A 21,952-nucleotide genomic window follows, 5' to 3' on the forward strand; every position below is an offset into this window, starting at 1 on the left:
AGGGAAAAAGGTCTATAGTATACATGGTATGTCGCCAAGAAATGTGACCCCTCGGCACAACTGAGCCCGGATGTCGCCAGTGCCACTATTGAGATATGCTCCATTGAACTTAACAATAAACAATAGGAAACAAAGGATTTATTGACTGTTTTATTGATTTTCACTACTTAAATGTCAAGTACTATAGACATGATATACATCATTTTAAAGCTAATTTCAAGCAGAACATTTTGGTTGAATAACTCAAAAAGGATGAGTGGCGACTTCAGGGCTCAGTTGAACCGAGGGGTCACAAATGAGGTAAAACGAAAAAAAAATGCTATTTCATTCCAGCACCTTTAATAATTATCGTCAATAAATCCGTGTATTAGCTCACCAATAGTTATTGAGCTTCACGCAGTTTGGACGTATAAAATAAGAAGTAAGACGAATAGCGATATACACACAGTTTATACGTCACTAAACACATGCACGAGACGTGTCAGTCATCACTCAATCGGTGAACTCATAATAAAACTGGAGATCTCCGGCAAAATTATTAGAACTTTAATTCTACTATAATTACAGCACTTTAGGTTTAGTCTTTCACGTGGTATTTTAGTACACCATTGGGCAAAAAGCAGAAATTCGCTGTGGTACAATTACAATTATTATGGTTTTAATTAAATGAAATATATTGGAAATAATGAATACTTGTTGCATCAAGGATAAAACGTCAAATAAAATGTATGCAGCGGGCCTAGGCCGTATGCAGACTTTTTATTAGACGTAAAATATTTGATGTAACATATCTACGTTATTTAATCTATTGGCTTGCCATTCTATTTCCAGTAATGATTTTAAAGTTCTAACGAATGTTTGATGACGTAAATCGATAATATATTTCTACTATAATTAACGTAACATATTATCGATTTTACGTCATCAAACATTCGCTAGAACTTAAACATTACTGGAAATAGAATGGGACTACATTAAATACCGTAGATATGTTACATCAAATATTATACGTCTAATACTCTGAGTCTGCATACTTACTGCCTTATGGCGTGTCAAACTTATAATCGATCTTGTAATTTACCAAAGGAACGTATCTATCGTATTGTTGATATCGTTGCTGATTGAATGTGCTTTGTGGCGTCCTCCATGTTGACTCTCTTTTTGGATATTAGGTTAGACAGTGTGTAAAGATAGGGATTAAGAGAAGAATTTATTGGCAGTATAAATACAACCGTCCATGTATACATTTGAAGCGGAACAACTACTGCTCCTGTCTGGGACAGAATCCCGGTAAGAATAATGGGCACCCAGCACACAAAATCTGTGCCGACGATGACAGCCATCTTTACCGCCATTTTAATTCTTCATCGCGGTTAACTTGACCTCTAGATTGCTTCATAGACATCCGGGCTTTTACAAATATTGCTACGTAGCATACGAGAATGATTAAAAAACACGCGCAGTTAACGCCGAGGAAAAGAGCGATGGAAAAGTACCAAGCCGGTTTTGTGCTCTGCGCAACTGGTTTGGCAAACGTGCGACCAGAAAGAGGGTTGCCGATGCTTCCTTGAAGTGTGGTGTAATCCGTAGGTCTTGTGATTAGCGGTAAGCCTATACAAACATCAGAGAGATCATATAAATCCGATTCAGGATCCGCATAAAGTACTGGTACAATACCAACTACAAGAGAAACGAACCAAAGGATGCTTACGGCTATCCGAGCTGACCGTATACGCAGACGACGCTGACTAAATGGAAACACAATGGCAAGGAATCTATCAACACTTATCAATGTTATAAAGAAAACAGACGCTTCGCTGGAGAGAATGCTGATAAAACCTGCTAATTTACAGACAGAACTTGCCCGCCAATTATCGGAATATAGGAAATATTCATGGCCGTAATACACGTCAGTGGCAGCGAGTATGAGCATATAAACACCCATTTGAAAATCAGACACGGCAAGATTGAAAACAAGGAAGGATTGAACTGATACGCTGGGATTTGTAGTCTTCTCCTGCACGCGCCATACCATGACGACGAAGTTGCCTACTAATGCACTGATGCCTAGTACCCACATTGAAACTCGGAGAACAGCGTTCTGCATTAGACTTCCGCACATGAAAAGAGGTGGTTGTGGTTCTAGTGTAATACATTCTTTGAGATTGTCGAAATGGCAGCAAAGTCGATGATCATCAACATATCTGTGAAAACAAATCCATATTCAAATTACAATATCGTGCGTTAAATGCAAGAAGGCCACATCTGAATTAGCTGCCCGGTGTCGTATTTTAGATGTTTATGGTTATAATAATAAATTTAGAATACAGAAATGGTCAAATGTAAATTATATAGGGTAGCTAATGCAACAAAAATATTTTGAAAGTACATGTATACTCACAAAGTTTGAAGATTTTGTAGATCTCGAAAGGCGCCAGTTTTGATTTGGAGCTCCCCGCGCAATTCAGCACGATTGATGAGAACTCTGTAATGAATCGTTCAAAACATTGTCATTATATAGGTCAATAGTTGTGATCACAAATGCATGCTGCAAGCAGCAAGGCTTCATATTCATAATTCAAAGTATAACATGTCCTCATGATTCTGATCGTCTGTTGGTGAAAATCTTCTGACTAATCGATCCGTTCAACAGGGTATCATTTATATATAGGTTTGGTATATAGGATATAGATGCCATAAGTGACGTCACCCAAAAGGTAGGTCATCTGTATTCTTAATTTTTAAGATTTTTTCCACAATAGAGTAAAGGCAATCATGAGTCATCCTCATTAAATAAGATTCTGTCCTCCTCATTAAATAAGATTCTGTCCTCCAAGAATCCTCCGAGGGGTTTATCATGATAATATAATAAAACAGATGGTACGAAAGGTATGAAAGGTTGTGGATTCGATCTAGAGACATATAATAAATAAAAATAAATGTTGGTATTTATACAGCGCCTTTCACATGTGAACATGTACCAAAGCGCTTTACATTTATTCCGCCGTTGTTAGAATATGTCAGCTGCCATACAATGCCCAAGGCATGCTCATACCTTTGGGCGGCGCTCAATGGACAGTATTCATAACAGCTCCCCATTTCACACCTGGGTGGAGAGGAGTAATCGAGATAAAGTGCCTTACTCAAGGGCACAACACGATGGCGTCGCCGGGGCTCGAACCCGCAACCTTCCGATTATGAGTCCTAGCCCGTTCCACTCGGCCACCGTGCTCCCTCTGCTATCTTAGAACTGTTCTCCAACATGGTTGCCGTTTCAATTGTTATACCGTTTTGGTTGGTTTATTGCACATAGCCTATATGTACATCGGTAATTTTCATCCATGCCGCTTTATTTTTGTAAGACAACCAAGCTACTAAAAATAGTTGCCATAATAGAAGGATTTTTACAACGCTTGCACAAACTATATCATTTGTTCACGCAGTGGGAGCAGAAGTAGCTCGTATGTTGTACTTACAGTGTTGTAAGATTGCCCAAGCCATCAAATGCTCCCTTTTCAATTGAAGTTAAAGTCAGATCCCACATTTGTCTGCAGAGAAACATCAAAGTTAAAGTAATCATTTTACTTCAGTAATCTACAAGTTAACCAACTTTTACCCTTCCGTTTTTATGTTTACCATGCAGTATAACAGAGAAACAATCCAAATGCTTCCTTTTAACTTACAATCCTTTTAGAGATCTCAGCTCCTCAAACGTTTTCTCTTCGATTACATCCATTTCATTGGTTGACATATCTCTATAAATGTTGAAAAAAAGATACATAATCCAATAATTATCATGATTGTTATACCCGCATGCGAAGCATGAACGGGTATATTGCCATTCTATGGTTTCTTATACCCGCATGCGAAGCATGAACGGGTATATTGCCATTCTATGGTTTCTTCTCCTTCTCCTTCTCCTTCTCCTCCATCAAACACAACATTCTGTCAAGGCTAGCGCTAAAACTACAAGGGCCACAGGGCCCATATGTGGTACACTTATGGGCCCTACCCCATCAGATTTATCCTTTGCCCATCTTGGCCCCAGAGGTCAAAGGTCACGGGCCCCAGGGGCCCAAATGTAAAAATACAAAGCATGCCGTTTCTCATCAAATGAAGCAGCCTCATGGCCCTGAGTTGGTACACTGATAGCCCCAGGGGTACTCTATATATACAAGTATACATGAGCCCCATATGTCATATATTATGGGCCCCAGGGCCCCAAATGTTAAAAAAAAGGGGCAACAGATTGACAAGGCTAGTGCTAAAACTATAAGGGCCCCAGGGCCCATATGTGATACACTTATGGGCCCTACCCCGTAGATTTATCCTTTGCACATCTTGGCTCCAGAGGTCAAAGGTCACGGGCCCCAGGGGCCCAAATGTAAAAATACAAAGCATGCTGTTTCTCATCAAATGAAGCAGCCTCAGGGCCCTGAGTTGGTACACTGATAGCTCCAGGGGTACTCTATATATACAAGTATACATGGGTCCCATATGTCATATATTATGGGCCCCAGGGCCCCAAATGTTAAAATAAGGGGCAACAGATTAACAAGGCCAGCTATAAAACTACAAGGGCACTAGGGCTCATATGTGGCACATGTATGGGCCCTAAGTTGTAATGTGTCTTCTGCCCATTTTGGCCCCAGATGTTTAAGACTAGGGGCCCCAGAGGCCCAAATGTTAAAACAAAGGGCCGGTCGTTTCTCATCAAATAAAGTAGCTACAGGGTTTAGATTTGGTACACTAATAGGTCTTCAGCATTATATTGTTATACGTATATATGAACCCCATGTGTCACATAATATGGGCCCCAGGGCCCCAAACTCTAAAACATAGGGCCGGCCGTTACTCCGTAAAGAAAGCAGCTACAATGTCCAGCTTGAGTCTGCTGATAGCACTTGAGAATTATATTTCAACATATGCACATGAGCCCCATAAGTCAAATATTATGGGCCCGGGGCCCCAAATGTTAAAGCAAAGGCCCGGCCGTTTTTCATCAAATAAAGCTGTATCAGAGCTCATAGTTTGTACACAGACTGCACCTGAGAATTATATTGTTTTATGTACATATGAGCCCCATATGTCACATAGTATGGGCCCAGGGCCCCAAACGCTAAAACATAGGGCCAGCCGTTACTCAGTAAATAAAGCAGCTACAGTGCCCAGCTTGAGTCTACTGATAGCACTTGAGAATTATACTTCAACATGTGTACAGCCTCATAAGTCAAATATTATGGGCCAGGGCCCCAAATGTTAAAAAGGGCCGTCCGTTTATCATCAAATAAAGCAGCTTCAGTGCTCGGAGTTTGTACACAGATTGCACCTGCGAATTATATTGTTAATAACACCCACCCCACCCCATTCACAGACAATAGCGTAATTATAATAATATAGATGACAGAAACGTTAAGGCTGTACCAGTTAAATTACATACCCATTGGCTGTTCTATTTAATTTACATACTCCCTCTGAAATGGCCACAAAATAGGCTGTTCTATTTAATTTACATACTCCCTCTGAAATGACTGTTACATTTAATTTACATACTCCCTCTGGAATAGCTTTCCCCTAATCAAATTGCATATTGTGAATTTCAATAGCGTATTAGGCCTATAATAATTATAGATGATGATAATTGGAAATACCATGTGTGAAGCGTTAAGGCTGTTCCATTCAATTTACATACCTTTGGCTGTTCCATTTAATTTACATACTCCTCTGAAATGATCCCAAAATAGCTGTTCTATTTAATTTACATACTCCCTCTGAAATGGCTGTTCGATTTAATTTACATACTCCCTCTGGAATAGCTTTCTCCTAATCAAATTGCATATTGTGAATTTCAATCTATCAAATTGCATAGCTTCACTGTGAATTAGAGAGACTGACAATAAGTCCTCAGCAAATAAGGACTAAGTTTGTGTAAACCGATAACATGCGGGTATAGCCGTATTTGTGTACAAATATATAGCCTTCTAGTCCTCCTTCTTCTCCTTCTTCTCTTCCTCCATCAAACACAACATTCTGTCAAGGCTAGCGCTAAAACTACAAGGGCCACAGGGCCCATATGTGGTACACTTATGGGCCCTACCCCTGTAGATTTATCCTTTGCCCATCTTGGCCCCAGAGGTCAAGGTCACAGGCCCCAGGGGCCCAAATGTAAAAATACAAAGCATGCCGTTTCTCATCAAATGAAGCAGCCTCAGGGGCCTGAGTTGGTACACTGATAGCCCCAGGGGTACTCTATATATACAAGTATACATGAACCCCATATGTCATATATTATGGGCCCCAGGGCCCCAAATGTTAAAACAAGGGGTAACAGATTGACAAAGCTAGCGCTAAAACTACAAGGGCCCCAGGGCCCATATGTAGTACACTTATGGGCCCTACCCCGTAGATTTATCCTTTGCACATCTGGGCCCCAGAGGTCAAAGGTCACGGGCCCCAGGGGCCCAAATGTAAAAATACAAAGCATGCTGTTTCTCATTAAATGAAGCAGCCTCGGGCCCTGAGTTGGTACACTGATAGAGCCAGGGGTACTCTATATATACAAGTATACATGAGTCCCATATGTCATATATTATGGGCCCCAGGGCCCCAAATGTTAAAATAAGGGCAACAGGTTAACAAGGCTAGCTATAAAACTACAAGGGCACTGGGGCTCATATGTGGCACATGTATGGGCCCTAAGTTGTAATGTGTCTTCTGCCCATTTTGGCCCCAGATGTTTAAGGCTAGGGGCCCCAGAGGCCCAAATGTTAAAACAAAGGGCCGGTCGTTTCTCAGCAAATAAAGTAGCTACAGGGTTTAGATTTGGTACACTAATAGGTCTTCAGCATTATATTGTTTTATGTATATATGAACCCTATGTGTCACATAATATGGGCCCCAGGGCCCCAAACGCTAAAACATAGGGCCGGTCGTTACTCAGTAAATAAAGCAGCTACAATGTCCAGCTTGAGTCTGCTGATAGCACTTGAGAAGTATATTTCAACATATGCACAGAGCCCCATAAGTCAAATATTATGGGCCCCATGCCCCAAATGTTAAAGCAAAGGGCCGGCCATTTTTCACCAAAGCTCAAAGTTTGTACACAGACTGCACCTGAGAATTATATTGTTATATGTACATATGAGCCCCATATGTCACATAATATGGGCCCAGGGCCCCAAACGCTAAAACATAGGGCCAGCCGTTACTCAGTAAATAAAGCAGCTACAGTGCCCAGCTTAAGTCTACTGATAGCACTTGAGAATTATACTTCAACATGTGTACATGAGCCTCATAAGTCAAATATTATGGGCCAGGGCCCCAAATGTTAAAGGGCTGTCCGTTTATCATCAAATAAAGCAACTTCAGGGCTCGGAGTTTGTACACAGATTGCACCTGCGAATTATATTGTTAATAACACCCACCCCATCCCATTCACAGACAATTGCGTAATTATAATAATATAGATGACAGAAACGTTAAGGCTGTTCCAGTTAAATTACATACCCATTGGCTGTTCTATTTTATGTACATACTCCCTCTGAAATGGCCACAAAATAGGCTGTTCCATTTAATTTACATACTCCCTCTGAAATGATCCCAAAAAAGCTGTTCTATTTAATTTACATACTCCCTCTGAAATGGCTGTTCCATTTAATTTACATACTCCCTCTGGAATAGCTTTCCCCTAATCAAATTGCACATTGTGAATTTCAATCTATCAAATTGCATAGCTTCACTGTGAATTAGAGAGACTGACAACAGCAACCTAAGTCCTCAGCAAATAAGGACTGTAAGTTTGTGTAAACCGATAACATGCGGGTATAGCCGTATTTGTGTACAAATATATAGCCTTCTAGTTTAATTTCCTTCTTCTTTATGTCAGCGACTAACTAAGCAAAATCCTTCATTTAAGGGATAGTATGTGGTTTTTTATTACCTTGTAAACCTTTGGTAATCGATTGGTAACTTTGTAAATTCGTTAACATAAATGACCGTAATAAGGTTGTTCTACGCAAGTTTCATTAACTATTACCATGGACTGTAGTTTAAGTTTTCTACAGTCCATGCTATTACACGTGATTAAACCATGTAGAAAATAAACCAAATTTACACAAAGAATGTAAAAATGTTTACTACTTACAACCATGTCAGATCATCTAATCCGTCAAAGGCTCGAGGCTGAATATGTGAAATGTTGTTAGCCGCTAGAGTCCTGTTGTAAATCAAATTATCAAAGATTAAAGAATCATCTCTACCTGCCGATTCAAAGATCTTGAATACTATGACATACATGCACGTAATAGTTCGTAAGCAAAACATGACTGTTTAATAGAACAAATCCACTTCACAGAGTGAAATACTTAGATAAGTATTTAAGCATAGTATTTTAAACAGAGAGGATTTTCATTTTGGACTTTATTAAGTCCGGATTTCTTTTAAACTTGAAATTAAATTCACTTTGTGTAACAAGTATGATTTTGAATGTCCAATTTATTATCCATTCCAAAAGGAGCACCCCCCTTCCAAGGCTATATGATTAGGATTTGGACTAAGGTTAGGATTTGATATAGGATTAGGGTTTGCCTGTTAAGGGTATGTTAGGGTTAGGTTAGGATTAGGGTTAGGATTAGAATTACGGTTAGTGTTATGGCTCATGTTTAGGGTTATAGGGTACCGTATGGAGGAGGGGTCTGCAATTACCTTGGATAAATCATAAAATACAGTTGTTTGTGTGGGTGTGTGTACATCTGTACAGGTACATGTATATATGGCTATGTGAATATAGGCCTGTGATTCATATGAAGAATGTGCATGGTCTTTATATAGTACAAGGACAAATTAGCTCACTGCCACAGGCTATATGCATACCAATGTGTTAGGCCTATACATCTACAAATGAGAAAGCTTTGGTGGTTTGCTTTTCATTGCAAAATTGCAGTCATTTTAAATTATCGCAGTTTTTTTAATTTGCAACTTCCTACGCACAAAATGACGTTTAATTTAATCGCACCATTACGCGTCTGGTAAAGCCGTGAAATTGTGCCTATTTAGAGGATATCTCATCATTTGTATAATGTACACCATCACTATATTTGTCCATGTTATCAAAGATATGGCTATATGCAGCTGTCAATTTCCAGCACCCCCCCCCCCTCATGGCCAGGGTACCAGGGGGAGGGGTGGCTGGGACTTATACCAGGGCTAAATTTCAAAAATGTTAAAACTCCCAGCCAAGTCCCGGACCGACGGGAAACGACACATGGCCGGCCCTACAGGGACAAATTTTGTGTCAATGCCCGTCTGTTATAAACTGCCTGCCCGGCTATTTTTTCCGGGTACTCTGCACTGCAGGCAGGGGCTGGAGTGGGTCAGGGACTCAGGGTTTCAATTGACAAGTGCATTTATATCAATAGCCTTCATTTTCACGTGCATGAAATCTATAAGCTTAACTACTGAACATACGGGCCTATGCACCGCCCCCCCCTACAATCATAATTGTGACACGATCTGGTCCATGGGGCCAAAGGAGGCATTTTTGAAAATTGAGTTACTGTAATTATTACATTATACATACAATAGGCTATCATTTACTGAAAACACCAAAGGTCTAGCATACTTGGTTTAAAAGTTATGAAGCTTTTTGACGTTTATTTTCTTATATATTTTATTGTTTTTTACTCCACATTTTACCTTTATCTCAGTTTCAAATTTGCCGCCTTTTTGCCCCATGGACCAGATCGTGTCACAATTACTCACTAGTCTAGTATCACAGACATTCAAATTCCATCATGAAATCTAACCGGCTTTCATAGTACACTGATATGCAAGTTACGACACATGGCTGGCACTACAGGGACAAGATTTGTGTCAATGCCCATCTGTTATTAAAAAAAAGGCAGGCTGGAGTGGGTCAGGGTTTCAATTGACAAGTGCATTATCAACAGCCTTGCATTTTCACGTGCATGAAATCTATAAGCTTAACTACTGAACATACAGGCCTATGTAACCCCCCCCCCACACACACACACACACACACAATCATAATATTACTCACATCACTAGTATCACAGACATTCAAATTCCATCATGAAATCTATTCGGCTTTCTTAGTACACTGATTTTCAAGTTCAAACGCCAGCTCTTCAACGGTGCTGAATTCGACCATCGTGCATGAGCAAATTAACATAAGGGCGCACATCACTGAAAAGGATGCCAGTCTTTCTCTATAATATATTCTCTATTATGCTGTTTAAAATCATTAAAACAATTTTTGATATCTGCCATCTGTGATACACTTGTAGGATTTAATATTACTAATCATGACCAATCCAAATTTAGCCAAAATTATGCAAATTTCTGCTCATTTTAATGCTTACTTTTAGAATCTGTTTTTTCTTAGAATAAAAAGTTATTAAGATTTGTTCCAAGTCTACCATGTTACAATACTGATAATTCAATTTAAAAAAACTTTTTAGACTGCAACAAGTCTGTCCTAAAACATTGCATTTATTTGGATAATGAATTGGAAATTCAAAATCATATTTACATACATACATACAAACGACGCTTAATATAGCGCATTTCCAAAATTGAGCAATGCGCTTTACATGCAACAAAAATTAATAAACAGAAGCTATACTGACCACAGCAATGCAGAAAAAGGGAAACATATGAAATGAAAACAACTTAATACAGATAGGTTTTTAAACTGGCTTTAAAGGTACTAACAGTGGGAGATGAGCGGATGGTTATAGGAAGGTCATTCCACCATTTGGGACCACAAACACTGAAAGCGCCATCGCTGAACCTCCTGTTGTATTTCGGAGTCGCGAGACGGTTAACATCCAGAGCTGAGCGGAGACCTTGTCTTAATGGTTTGTGAATTGTGATGCTATTTGTGAGATAGTCAGGAGCCAGGTTGTGAACAGTCTTGAAAACATACAGGAGAACTTTGAAAATGATGCGTTTGTTAACGGGCAAGCAGTGAAGTGTGTCTAATAAGATTGAAGCTGAGTGGCGACGAGGGAGTTGGAAAATTATGCGAGCTGCTTTGTTTTGCAGACGTTGAAGGCGTGTGATGTCACCAGCCTTGCATCCAGCGAGCAGTGCATTGGCGTAGTCCAATTTGGACAAGATAAGGGCTCTCATTGCACAGCTACAGGTATTTTGGTCAATGTAACGACGTATACGTGATATGTTCCACAAAATAAAATTCAGAGACTTGCAAAGAGCAGTTACATGAGATGACATGGTCAATGAAGTGTCAAAGGAGACACCTAGGTTCCTGATGGATGAAGATGAAACAATTTCAGTGGCTCCAATGCACAACGTAGTGCCAGACAGACGAGTTAAGTTATGTGGTGATGCTGCAATGAAGAATTCGGTTTTGAATTGTTCAGTTTGAGCTTATTTAGTGTCATCCAAGAATGAATCTCTCTGACACAAGATGACAGTTTAAACAGAGCACATGCAGCATCACCAGGAACTTTGGGGTTGAAAACGAGGTATAATTGAACATCATCAGCGTATATGTGATACATTATACCGTAATGCCGAATGATGGTAGCAACATATTGGGAATAAGCTGTAAATGCCCTAGGACCAATAATTGATCCTTGTGGGACACCATAACACAGTCCAAACACATCCGACATCGACCCACTTACATTAACTTGAAATGTACGATCAGTCATATACGACCTAAACCATTGAAGAGCTGTGCCTTTGATACCAAAGTGATGTTCAAACCTATGAAACAGAATGTCATGATCAATGGTATCAAAGGCAGCAGACAAATCTAACAGAATCAAGAAGGCAGCTTGATTATCATCCAGGGCACGTGCGATATCATCTTTTACTTTGAGCAGAGCAGTCTCGGTACTATGTTTGTGCTTGTACGCAGACTGGAAGATTTCATCAAGATCGTTCTGTTCAATGTGCTCATTAAACTGGGTGATCACTGCCTTCTCGATTATCTTTCCAATAAAACTTATATTGGAAACTGGCCTGTAATTGTGAAGGTCATTCCAATCAAGAGTAGTTTTCTTAATTATGGGAGTTACAATGGCTCTTTTCAGATCACATGGGAAAACTCCAAGTTCGAGAGACTTATTTACAATGTTCTTGATATACGGTACAACAATATCAATGTTTTCTTTTACCAGCCAAGTTGGCATACAATCAAGCAGACAGGTCTTATTAGCACAACCCACGATTATTTCACGGACCTCAGTATCATTTAGTTCTTTAAATGAAGTAAGTTCTCTGTCAACCACAATAGTAACGTTCATTTCAGCATTTGGCCCAGAATTTACAGGATCATCATCAATGCTACATCTTATTTTAGCAACCTTGTCAATAAAGTACTCTGCAAATTTGTTACACAGCTTATCTGGTGTATCAAAAGTGGGCAGTATTTTACCAGTCTTATTTAACAGAACGCCTAGAGTCTTAAAAGTGTCCTTTGTATTTGAGTTGCAAAGTGAGTCCTTGTAATACGTCTCTTTTGATTTCTCAATCATCTTCACAAGCTTCTCATGTTGTATCATGTAGGCATCCCTGTCAACTTGCAGACGAGTCTTCCTCCATTTTCTTTCCAGCCTTCTTTGTTCACGCTTTACTTCTCTAATGTCATCGTTATACCACCGGGGTCGTGGACGAATAGTCCGAGACCTGGTACTTTGCGGGGCATGTTTATCTAACACAACTTCAGAAGAATGCGCGAAGTGTTCAAGGAAGTCGTTCACGTCTGACTCAGGAGGTGTTATCATGGTGGTAGTCAATTGATGTTCAAGATCAGCTTGAAATGCTAACATATCAATTTTGCGATAGTCACGCAATTCGCAGGTAACTCTTTGCTACACAAAGTAAAATTATTTGAAGTTTAAAATATAAAGTGGATAAAATAATGTCCAATATGAAAGAATTCAATGTTTTTAGGAGTAATTCTTCGAGAATGCTACAAAATGTCTGCGTATTTGTTTTCAATCGGTATAGTATATTATACTAGATTTCGCGGTTCTCGGGTCGGGCGCTTCTCGTGATAGGCCTATTTATAATTACCCAAACCCGTTACCCATATACCTGCCCTGACTTTTTAAACTACTATGAAATGCGTCTCTCAATGATCAAGACCCAACTTGACACAACTTAATCAACTCTGTTTGTTTTATAGGTGTGATGCTTACTTGTGTAGTTCGGTAGGCCTACCCATAATCTGGAAACCCATCATTCGCCTCTTCCAAGCCCTGCCCTGTTTCCACATTTAGAGAAACCGAAATTAGTATCTGGACCCGGGATCTGGACGTGGATATATACCGTTATTAAAGTAATGAAATCAATCACATAGTCACACTGTAATGCTTTTCCGATGCGCGCACTGTACTCCGCGCACACTCCCGTTGATACTCCGCGATAGCGCACCGCGAGCACGCGATAGTGCACCGCGTGAACGCAAACCGCGCGAACGCGATAGCGCGCGGACGGACGGACACGCCGTTATTAGTATTAAGATAGCTTTATCTTTGCAGGTACAAACTCGGACACAGATGGGACACCGTACTAAAGTTTATTTTGTTTATTACTTCCGTGGTCCAGGTACGCGCTGGTGAATTGCGATGGCGTAGACGTGACAAGGTCGCCTACTACGCGCCGCGCTGCAACCAATAGGGCAACCGACTTGTTGTCAAGTGCGTTGATCAGCCAATCAGCGTGATTGTTTATCTCTTCTGTGTGTACGCTCTTGTACGCTCGGACCACGGAAGTAATAAAAAAATTAACTTTATCACTTTCGATAACATCACATTTATAGCGCGAAATATTATTTCCCGCCAAAAAAGCACACCATCTGCTTTGCTAATCACCAGTTTAGTAGCTGGTAAAAGGCAGTATCTGTTGTTTGCCTATTCCAATTAAAATCCATACACCCCCAATGTTAGACATGACCTTAATCACCTACACAGGGAGTATGAATAACAAATGGGGTTACCTACGTACATGATCTTTAAATGAGTCAATCCTTTGAACATTCCAGGATACAGGAAAGGCTTGTTGTATCCTTGCAACTCCCTAGATGAGGAAAACATAATTCATGTTTATTATACAAACCTTTTGTTGTCATAATAAGATTGAAGACAGAACGTCTATTGTCTAAGTCAGAATTTGTCTATAATATTAATAAGTTGTCATGAAGAATATCATTGCTTAATATACAAAACTATAATAGATAAACTTACAAAGCCCATGTGGTTCTAGCCATATTTTCCAGTGTATTTGCATTCCAATTGTCGGTACAATGGGCATATAGTTGGTAATTTTCATAGTAACAGTGGCATTCCGCTGGACAACGTTTGGTGTCTATTTTACGTCGGTATTGAAAATAACAGTGACATTCGTTTAATTGAATGGTATTCAAATAATATGAACATGATTGTATTACACGAAAGCAATCGATCCTTCTCATATTTGGTAAAGGAATATAAACTTTATAACACTATGAATAAGAAAAACATTGTTGACCGCAATTAGATTTTTATCACATGTGTCTGTTTATTTTTGCTCGTATGCCACTATATCGTTTTCGAAAAGGCTGTTGTCGACAATATTGTAATGTCTACAAAGCATTTTTCATGATTGTCGACAAGCATGGACTCATCGACAAAATCTTGGCATTAAAAATATTAATATTCTTGAAAGATCACCATGATTTACCATGAAATAACTGCAAGGTATAAAAAAAGTAATAATTGCCCACAAGATGACACTGATATATGGTGGATTAATAGGCTTCATACTGTAGTGGTAAGTTACCGATTTGATTACGTGTAATATTTTGATGTAAATAAACAACGCATAATGTGGTCTCTGAACTTAATATTTGGACTTTATTGATGTATTTGCTTTGTCGACAACTTGCCGACCACAGTTGTTTGATGTGGCCATTTATTAATGTTTCTAACAAAACGTTACATAATTTTCAATTCTAGACATTTACAATACTATTCTAGAAACTGTATATGTGTGTGAAAATTGAAGGCGCTATTTACATATATTTAAAAATAAATTTAGCCCAATAATATGTGACGTGTCATGTCAAAAGGAGACACTTTTGGGCAGGTTATCAATTTTGAGGTTTTTACACATCTTAAATATAGAGATATTTTGCTCTACAACGCCGTTTTCCCCAATGAAATCAAACATTCCTGAGCGAAGATATTGAGTTCATAAGTTATGGTATTATAAAATTGGAGATTGAGATATCGGCCTTTAAAAATATTATTGACAATGTTGAGAGTAGGAATTACCTTGAAAAATGTCTCAAAAAATACAAGATGCCAGTTATATTCCGGTCTGAAACTATCAGACAATATTTTTAACATTAATAACATCACAAATTCGCAACAAACATAAATTGTAAAAAAATCACCTGGGCAGATTTTTGGCTATTTCTCCGTTTATGATCCTGCCCAAAGGTGTCTCCTTTTGACATGACACGTCACATATGAGTTATTTCTTTCATTTTATAATAAAATTAGTTTGAAAATTCCATTGCTATATGTTACTCATTTTTATGATATTTTAAGGCCATTAAGCAAGTCTCTACCTCTTGTAAAGATGCAAATAAAATTTAAGATAAATAGCGCCATCAGTTTTCAACTTTGCTTAAAAATGAACACAGTTCTACATGTACATGCCATAAAACAACCGTGCAACGGTTCTTGAGATTTGACTGACACCAATCGCTATGGATGAGTAGTCGATCAACATCTGTAGAAGTTTAATGCACAGCACGGTTATAAAATTCATTGGCTCGCTCAAAATAGTGATTTTGAGCGAGCCAATGAAAATAACAAAAAGTAATCTTGACATCACGTTATTTTCATTGCATTGCAAATTAAAGCCATATTATAACGTTTTCACACAAAATAGATTAGTACTTCTTTGCCACAAATGTTAGTTTTTACTGCCAGTTATATCTCCTTTTAATGTTGAGCCGAACAACTAAAACAAAGCAAAGAATATTTGGAATTTATTACCAGTGCCGATGTCGCCAATACGTATCAGTCCTTTGGTCGTGTTACGGTACGATCCTTTGTTGTGTAGATCACCGTTCCGCACACCATGTACGTACTGTGTTATGAACATCGCGTAAGCATTCTACTAATATTTGCATCGTAATGATAAAACGACGGTTCCTGCGTTTTATTCAAAATCTCGGATTTGGACAAAACTACAGCACCTATGGTCTTGATTTTTGCAGGGTATGTAGTTTACTTGCAGGGTATGTCGTTTACTTTAGTAAAGTATAATATAATCGTGTACAAAAATAGAATTTTTTAAAATATTGAAGGCGTCCTCCTCAGCAAATGTTATAATATGGCTTTAATGTATGATTTTTTCAGAATATACCTTTGGTTACGCTCCCTCCACACATGTGGAGGGAGCGCAACCAAACTGGCTGTGTAGGAGGCTAACTCCTGAGCGAGCCAATGAACCGTGCTGAGGCCGCACTCGGCGTCCTAATCCAAAAAGTGTTACGAGTGATAGAGGTGAAGTTTGTGATGTTGTTGTTTTGCAAATTTCCAATGTTTTTCGAGTCCAAATGTATTGGGAACTTTCATAATGATTGCATAACTATTTTATCATTTTAGAAGAAAAAAAGAAACATTTAAAAAGATCGTACATTAAGCCTTTAAGTACATGATATTACAGTTACTGCACTGAATTTCGTCATCTTGCTGGGGACAGTCATACTCTCCATCGCAGACAACTTCTATAGGTACACATTGTTGCGTATTGGTTATATCATCACGACCATCACACAGGTAGGATCCAGGACAAGTAATATTTGCTAAAAGTAAACAAATCTACACTTATATCATGAATGCAGGGAACCTCGCATCACAGACTCTAGATATTTTTTTTACAATTCCTGAGCAGAATATAATCTCGCAACACATATTCTAGATTTTTTTTTACATTTTTTTTTACAATTTCCTGAGCTAATTAACCTTTTCGGTAAATCCCATAAACCTTTGCGAGTACACCTGAGATGTCGTCATTTGACATCACGCGGACTTGCAATGCGCAGTAACGATGTTCGCTAAACGATGTGCGTATTGGCTTGACGCGTTCTGACGTGTAATGACGATATCTCAGGTGTACTCGCAAAGGCTTATGGGATTTACCAAAAAGGTCAATTCTATGAGACCTTTTCTACATTAACTGTACGTTACAATTTAGATTTACGGCTGAAGTTTTATCAAAGAAGAGAGAATACGTATTTCCTGTAGCTCGAGGAAATCCGCCAAATTGAATCTTCAAACACGTATAAGAACCAAAATATTGGCATTCGACACTTTACAACTAAAGATAAATATGACCTCGGGTATGTAGTATTCACAGACGCAATTGAAAACAAATTGATACAATTACGCACAAAAAATTACCACAATCAATTTCATCTTGATACTGTAGGCAGTCATTAAATCCGTCACATTCGGCACTTTTAGCGGCACAGTATCCGTCTCCACAGTCAAAGTGCGCAACCTCACAAAATCCTTGAAAATGTATTAAAGACAGGATTTATTCAATATAAATGGAAATACTACTAATCAACACCTCAATACAAGTATTTTACGATTCACATTTTTGTTATTTTGACGGTTTGGGCCATTTCACACGTGTATAGGTCACACCCTGGACTTGCTGAAGTATTTTTGGTTGCACGTTTTACCAATAAGTATTGTAACTTTCGATTTTCGCTGACACTTTGACCTCTGACGTATCGGGAAAATTGCTGTAATTATTATTCATTTATTTATTAGTGTAATAATATTATCATTAACAATATTTTAAACAATTGATTTATTAAATAATTATGAATTTTTAAATTTCTTTTATTCTAGTAAAACATTTCAAATAATATTTTGTACGCACAAAAAAACAATTTTCACGATAGGTCAGATGGCAAAGTGTCCTAAACTGCAAAAACTGTCCCACGATGCATTGCAAATGTTAATACCGATTTGGCTTATGGATAGCTATGGGTCTCCTTCATCCAGTGATACAATATCTCTATATTACCTTATCATGACAAAATATAAGTGTCTCCTTGAAAAACTTGAAAATCCTAACTATACACAAAACATAGACCACCATTACTATGTGGCAAAATATTCATTTCACCAGTTCTTTGGATAAGAAAACTACAATTATAAAGGTTGGATTCAATATCGCTTACAAATTACTCACGAAGTTTGATAAATTATTACTCTACCCCGGATAAGGTGTAGGTCACATTTCAATAAAATGTACGCAAACGTGGCAAAGGATGTTCCTTGATTAGCCTGAGTCCTCTGGTGGCGTTTGGTGCACCATGTGGGATCAAACCCTTGGAAACATTAAGGTTAACAATCTAAACGAATGAAATGTGATCGTTACAAGTCAATTTATGATTTAAAAAGTTCTTATAGCTCACCTTCATCATCAAATTTTTCGAGTGATACTAACTGAATAAAGTAACCTCGCTTGGTGCCAGATCTATCGGTAGCAAAGGACATCCACAAATCTCGTCCTGGTGTGACTATTGTGCGCAATTTGACATTACCTGTATAATGAATTCATATTCAGATACTTTTTCAGATTAATTCAACTCAAGTTTCCATTACATCTGAATAATCAGGATTTAGTCACAATAAGTCGTTATAATTTCTTTCGCAGAATACCGAATAATGATTCGTCTGTTTATTGAAATCGTGTCACGCATGATTGTCTTGAATAAGAGAACAGGGATCAGAAGGGCTGATTTAAACGTGAAATGCACTTTTTCACTTATGGCATCTATTTCACATGTAACAGACGAATCGCTAATATCACTTTCTAAGCGTCTTTTTGCAAAGTCATAGTTCATTGAATTTACAATGGTAAGACAAAACAGGCGAAAATAGTAACTTTTGCCCAAGATTTGCAATTTAAGGAGAATTGGCCATTGCTCATTGAAATTAAGCTATATAGTATATGGATAATAAAATTTGAAGTTTTTTTTACTTTTAAAACCTACATCTTGGTCAAAAATTGTGCTTGAATATGTCGTTTTCAACAGATTTTTCACATTCGCGTTGCCATAAACATTGAATTGCGTCATCTATTGACGGAATGAAAAAAAGTGTTTTTTAGCGGGAAGTGTTAGCTTTCGTTTGATATCAAAACTTTTCTGATTGGATGAAGGGAACATTCGAGGTTTTGACAAAAACCAATCACAGATGCCGTATTTTCCACTAGTCACCAGCTAGATCTCACACAGCTCTTATGATGCTATGCACTCAACCGTGTAGTATAAACACAGACTGTGTAGAGGCTAGACTCGCTGTGCTTGGAAAATCTGTGTACACGGGTGTATCGAGGTGTATACTGTGCGTAGATGCATTTATAAGAGAATCGTTCGACACTCTGCAAAAATCACAACGATATGTTTGATGATAATTTACTCATTTTGTACTCCTATTACCTGTAAATCGTCCAATTATTGACGAGCCATTTGACGAATCATGTCCATTTCCCAATGAAAAGAAATCAAATCCTCTCTCTAAATGGAAATCGATTATGGACAACAAAATATTGCTTGCATCAATCGCTGTCACCTGCCATGCACAGAACAAGTCATTCTTGTAGTTTTGTGGATAGTTACTTGATGTCAGGTTATATTCGTCATTGGCCTTTAGATATACATGTCTTGGGCCACAATCACCTGTGTAAAAGCACATTATTGAAATAACCAGTTTTAAATGCGTAAGAACACTGGTTCCGTCAGATCATTGTTACACAGCCGTTGACGTTCTTTCTTTCTTTCTTCTGTCGACCTTTACATTTGCTCTAGCACTAACATGCGTACACCGATTTTGACCTAACTTGGTCACAATCATCAATGACCATGCCCCTACATGTCACATAAAATTCGTGGTTTCAAAGGTCAAGTAGGGGTCACAGGGGTCAAAAACGTGATTTCAACTCAAAATTCTACTTCTCCCACAAATTTCGTAGGACAGTAACGGCACTTGCACGCATGAATTGTTATTACCCAATGTCTGTAAATCATACACAGATTTGAGGTCATTAAGGGTCACTTCCGGTATAAAACCAAATTCCTTCAAAAATTTTATTAGCTAAGAAAAACATAGGAGAGTGACGGTATCTGCACACATGAATTATGTTAATCAAATGTATATGTGGTATTTTTTTATTTGGGGTCAAAGGTCATTAAGGGGTCACTTCCGGTATAAAACGAAATACTTTCAAAATGCTACTTCTCCCACAAATTACATACGACGGTGACGCAACTTGCACACATGCATTGCTATTACCCAGTGTCTATGAATCATACACAGATTTGAGGTCAAATGTCATTAAGGGGTCACTTCCGGTATAAAACCAAATTCCTTCAAAAAATTTTATTAGCTAAGAAAAACATAGGAGAGTGACGGTATGTGCACACATGAATTATGTTTACCTTATGTATATGTGGTATTTTTTTGTTTGAGGTCAAACGTCATTAAGGGGTCACTTCCAGTATAAAACGAAATAGCTTCAAAATGCTACTTCTCCCACAAATTACGTAGGACGGTGATGCAACTTGCGAATACGAAAGGTCAAAATTTTCAATTGATCGTCGGCTTTTCATCCCACCTACATACACTTTAAGAATAAATCATCAGATTTATAACGTTTACTTCGAGTACTGTTAAATATCAAAAATATCAATTTTAATCATTTGCCATAAAATGTGTATTACATTGCGAATTTCAAAAATCTAAATTATTTGATATCAGAAGGACATTCTTCGTATTCAGAATGCAATTCGATATGTCTGATGTGCTCTAATGTCCCACAATAAATATTGTCCAAACGTTCATACCCCAGCCCTTAACAAAGCATATGCATAAAAGACCTGGATCGTAATTCTATGGACATTTCACATTATGCAAAGTCCATGTACATTTCACTCGCACCTGTATAATTAGTGTTGTTTTCGAAAAGAGCAGTATTGTATTCAATCTATGATTGCACACATGCACAGACAGGTGATGAATACTTATAGTGCATGGCAATACATTTAAAAAAAATTGTATTAACCTATCGCTAAGGTAATTAATTACATCACTACTTCTAGGGCAAATAGGCACACCATGTATACTCACCACATTGTTGTTCGTCCTCGCCATCTGGGCACATTGTTATGCCGTCACACTTCTGAGGTGCGTGTAAACACATGATGCCAAGAGGAAGAGAGGAGCAGCGGAACTCCATGATATCACAGTGTGCTTTATAGCAAAAAATAACGGGTGACATAAATCGATGAAAAAGTTTACAACAATTGCCTGTGACTTCTCTCTACTCCGAAGGGTCGCTAGCCTGAAGGTTCTCCTGTCCGAAGGGTCCCTAGTCCGAAAACCAAATTAAGTTCTAAATCCGAAGGTTCTCGATCTCTGGTCCGAATATAGAATAAGGGTAACTTAGGGTTAGGGTTAAGATATTAGGGTTAGGGGTTAGTGTTGGGGTTAGGGTAAGGGTTAGCTACATTATGCTATATTCGGACTAGATAACCTTATTTATTATTCGGACTAGCGAACCTTCGGACTAGAGAACCCGATATTCGGACTAACGAATCTTTTTCAGAATTCGGACTAGCGAATGGTAAATTACATGTTACAGCGCTTTCCTATTGCCTCCGTCATGTCTCGAAAAGGCTAATGGTTTTATTTCCGCAATTAATAAAGCAAATGCTTTTTGCCGTTGAATGACATTGGCATTATTGAAACGCAAACACAAAATGCAAACTGATTCTGATTAATACCACAGTTCGTAGACCTACATTAGCAATAAGCTGTTATTTGCAACTAACCAATTGAATAGATCTTTATTTTTCACACCATAAACTACACCCATGGTCATT

General features: G+C 38.3%; 1 protein-coding gene across 1 annotated transcript in view; it reads right to left on the reverse strand.

Moving 5' to 3' along the window:
* Positions 1-335: 335 nt before the first annotated feature.
* The window catches only part of LOC140157968 (uncharacterized), a 40,242-nt gene continuing 18,625 nt past the window's right edge, over positions 336-21,952 (reverse strand). Inside the window, 12 exon segments of the mRNA XM_072181217.1 lie at positions 336-1,360; positions 1,363-2,204; positions 2,402-2,485; positions 3,477-3,548; positions 3,684-3,755; positions 8,144-8,215; positions 13,999-14,070; positions 14,238-14,494; positions 17,437-17,561; positions 18,482-18,610; positions 19,511-19,750; positions 21,198-21,320. Coding sequence (XP_072037318.1) covers positions 1,095-1,360; positions 1,363-2,204; positions 2,402-2,485; positions 3,477-3,548; positions 3,684-3,755; positions 8,144-8,215; positions 13,999-14,070; positions 14,238-14,494; positions 17,437-17,561; positions 18,482-18,610; positions 19,511-19,750; positions 21,198-21,320 — 2,354 coding nt within the window. The 3' untranslated portion in view covers positions 336-1,094.

The sequence above is a fragment of the Amphiura filiformis genome, chromosome 7 (assembly GCF_039555335.1).
Source record: "Amphiura filiformis chromosome 7, Afil_fr2py, whole genome shotgun sequence".
Classification (NCBI taxonomy): Eukaryota; Metazoa; Echinodermata; class Ophiuroidea; order Amphilepidida; family Amphiuridae; genus Amphiura; species Amphiura filiformis.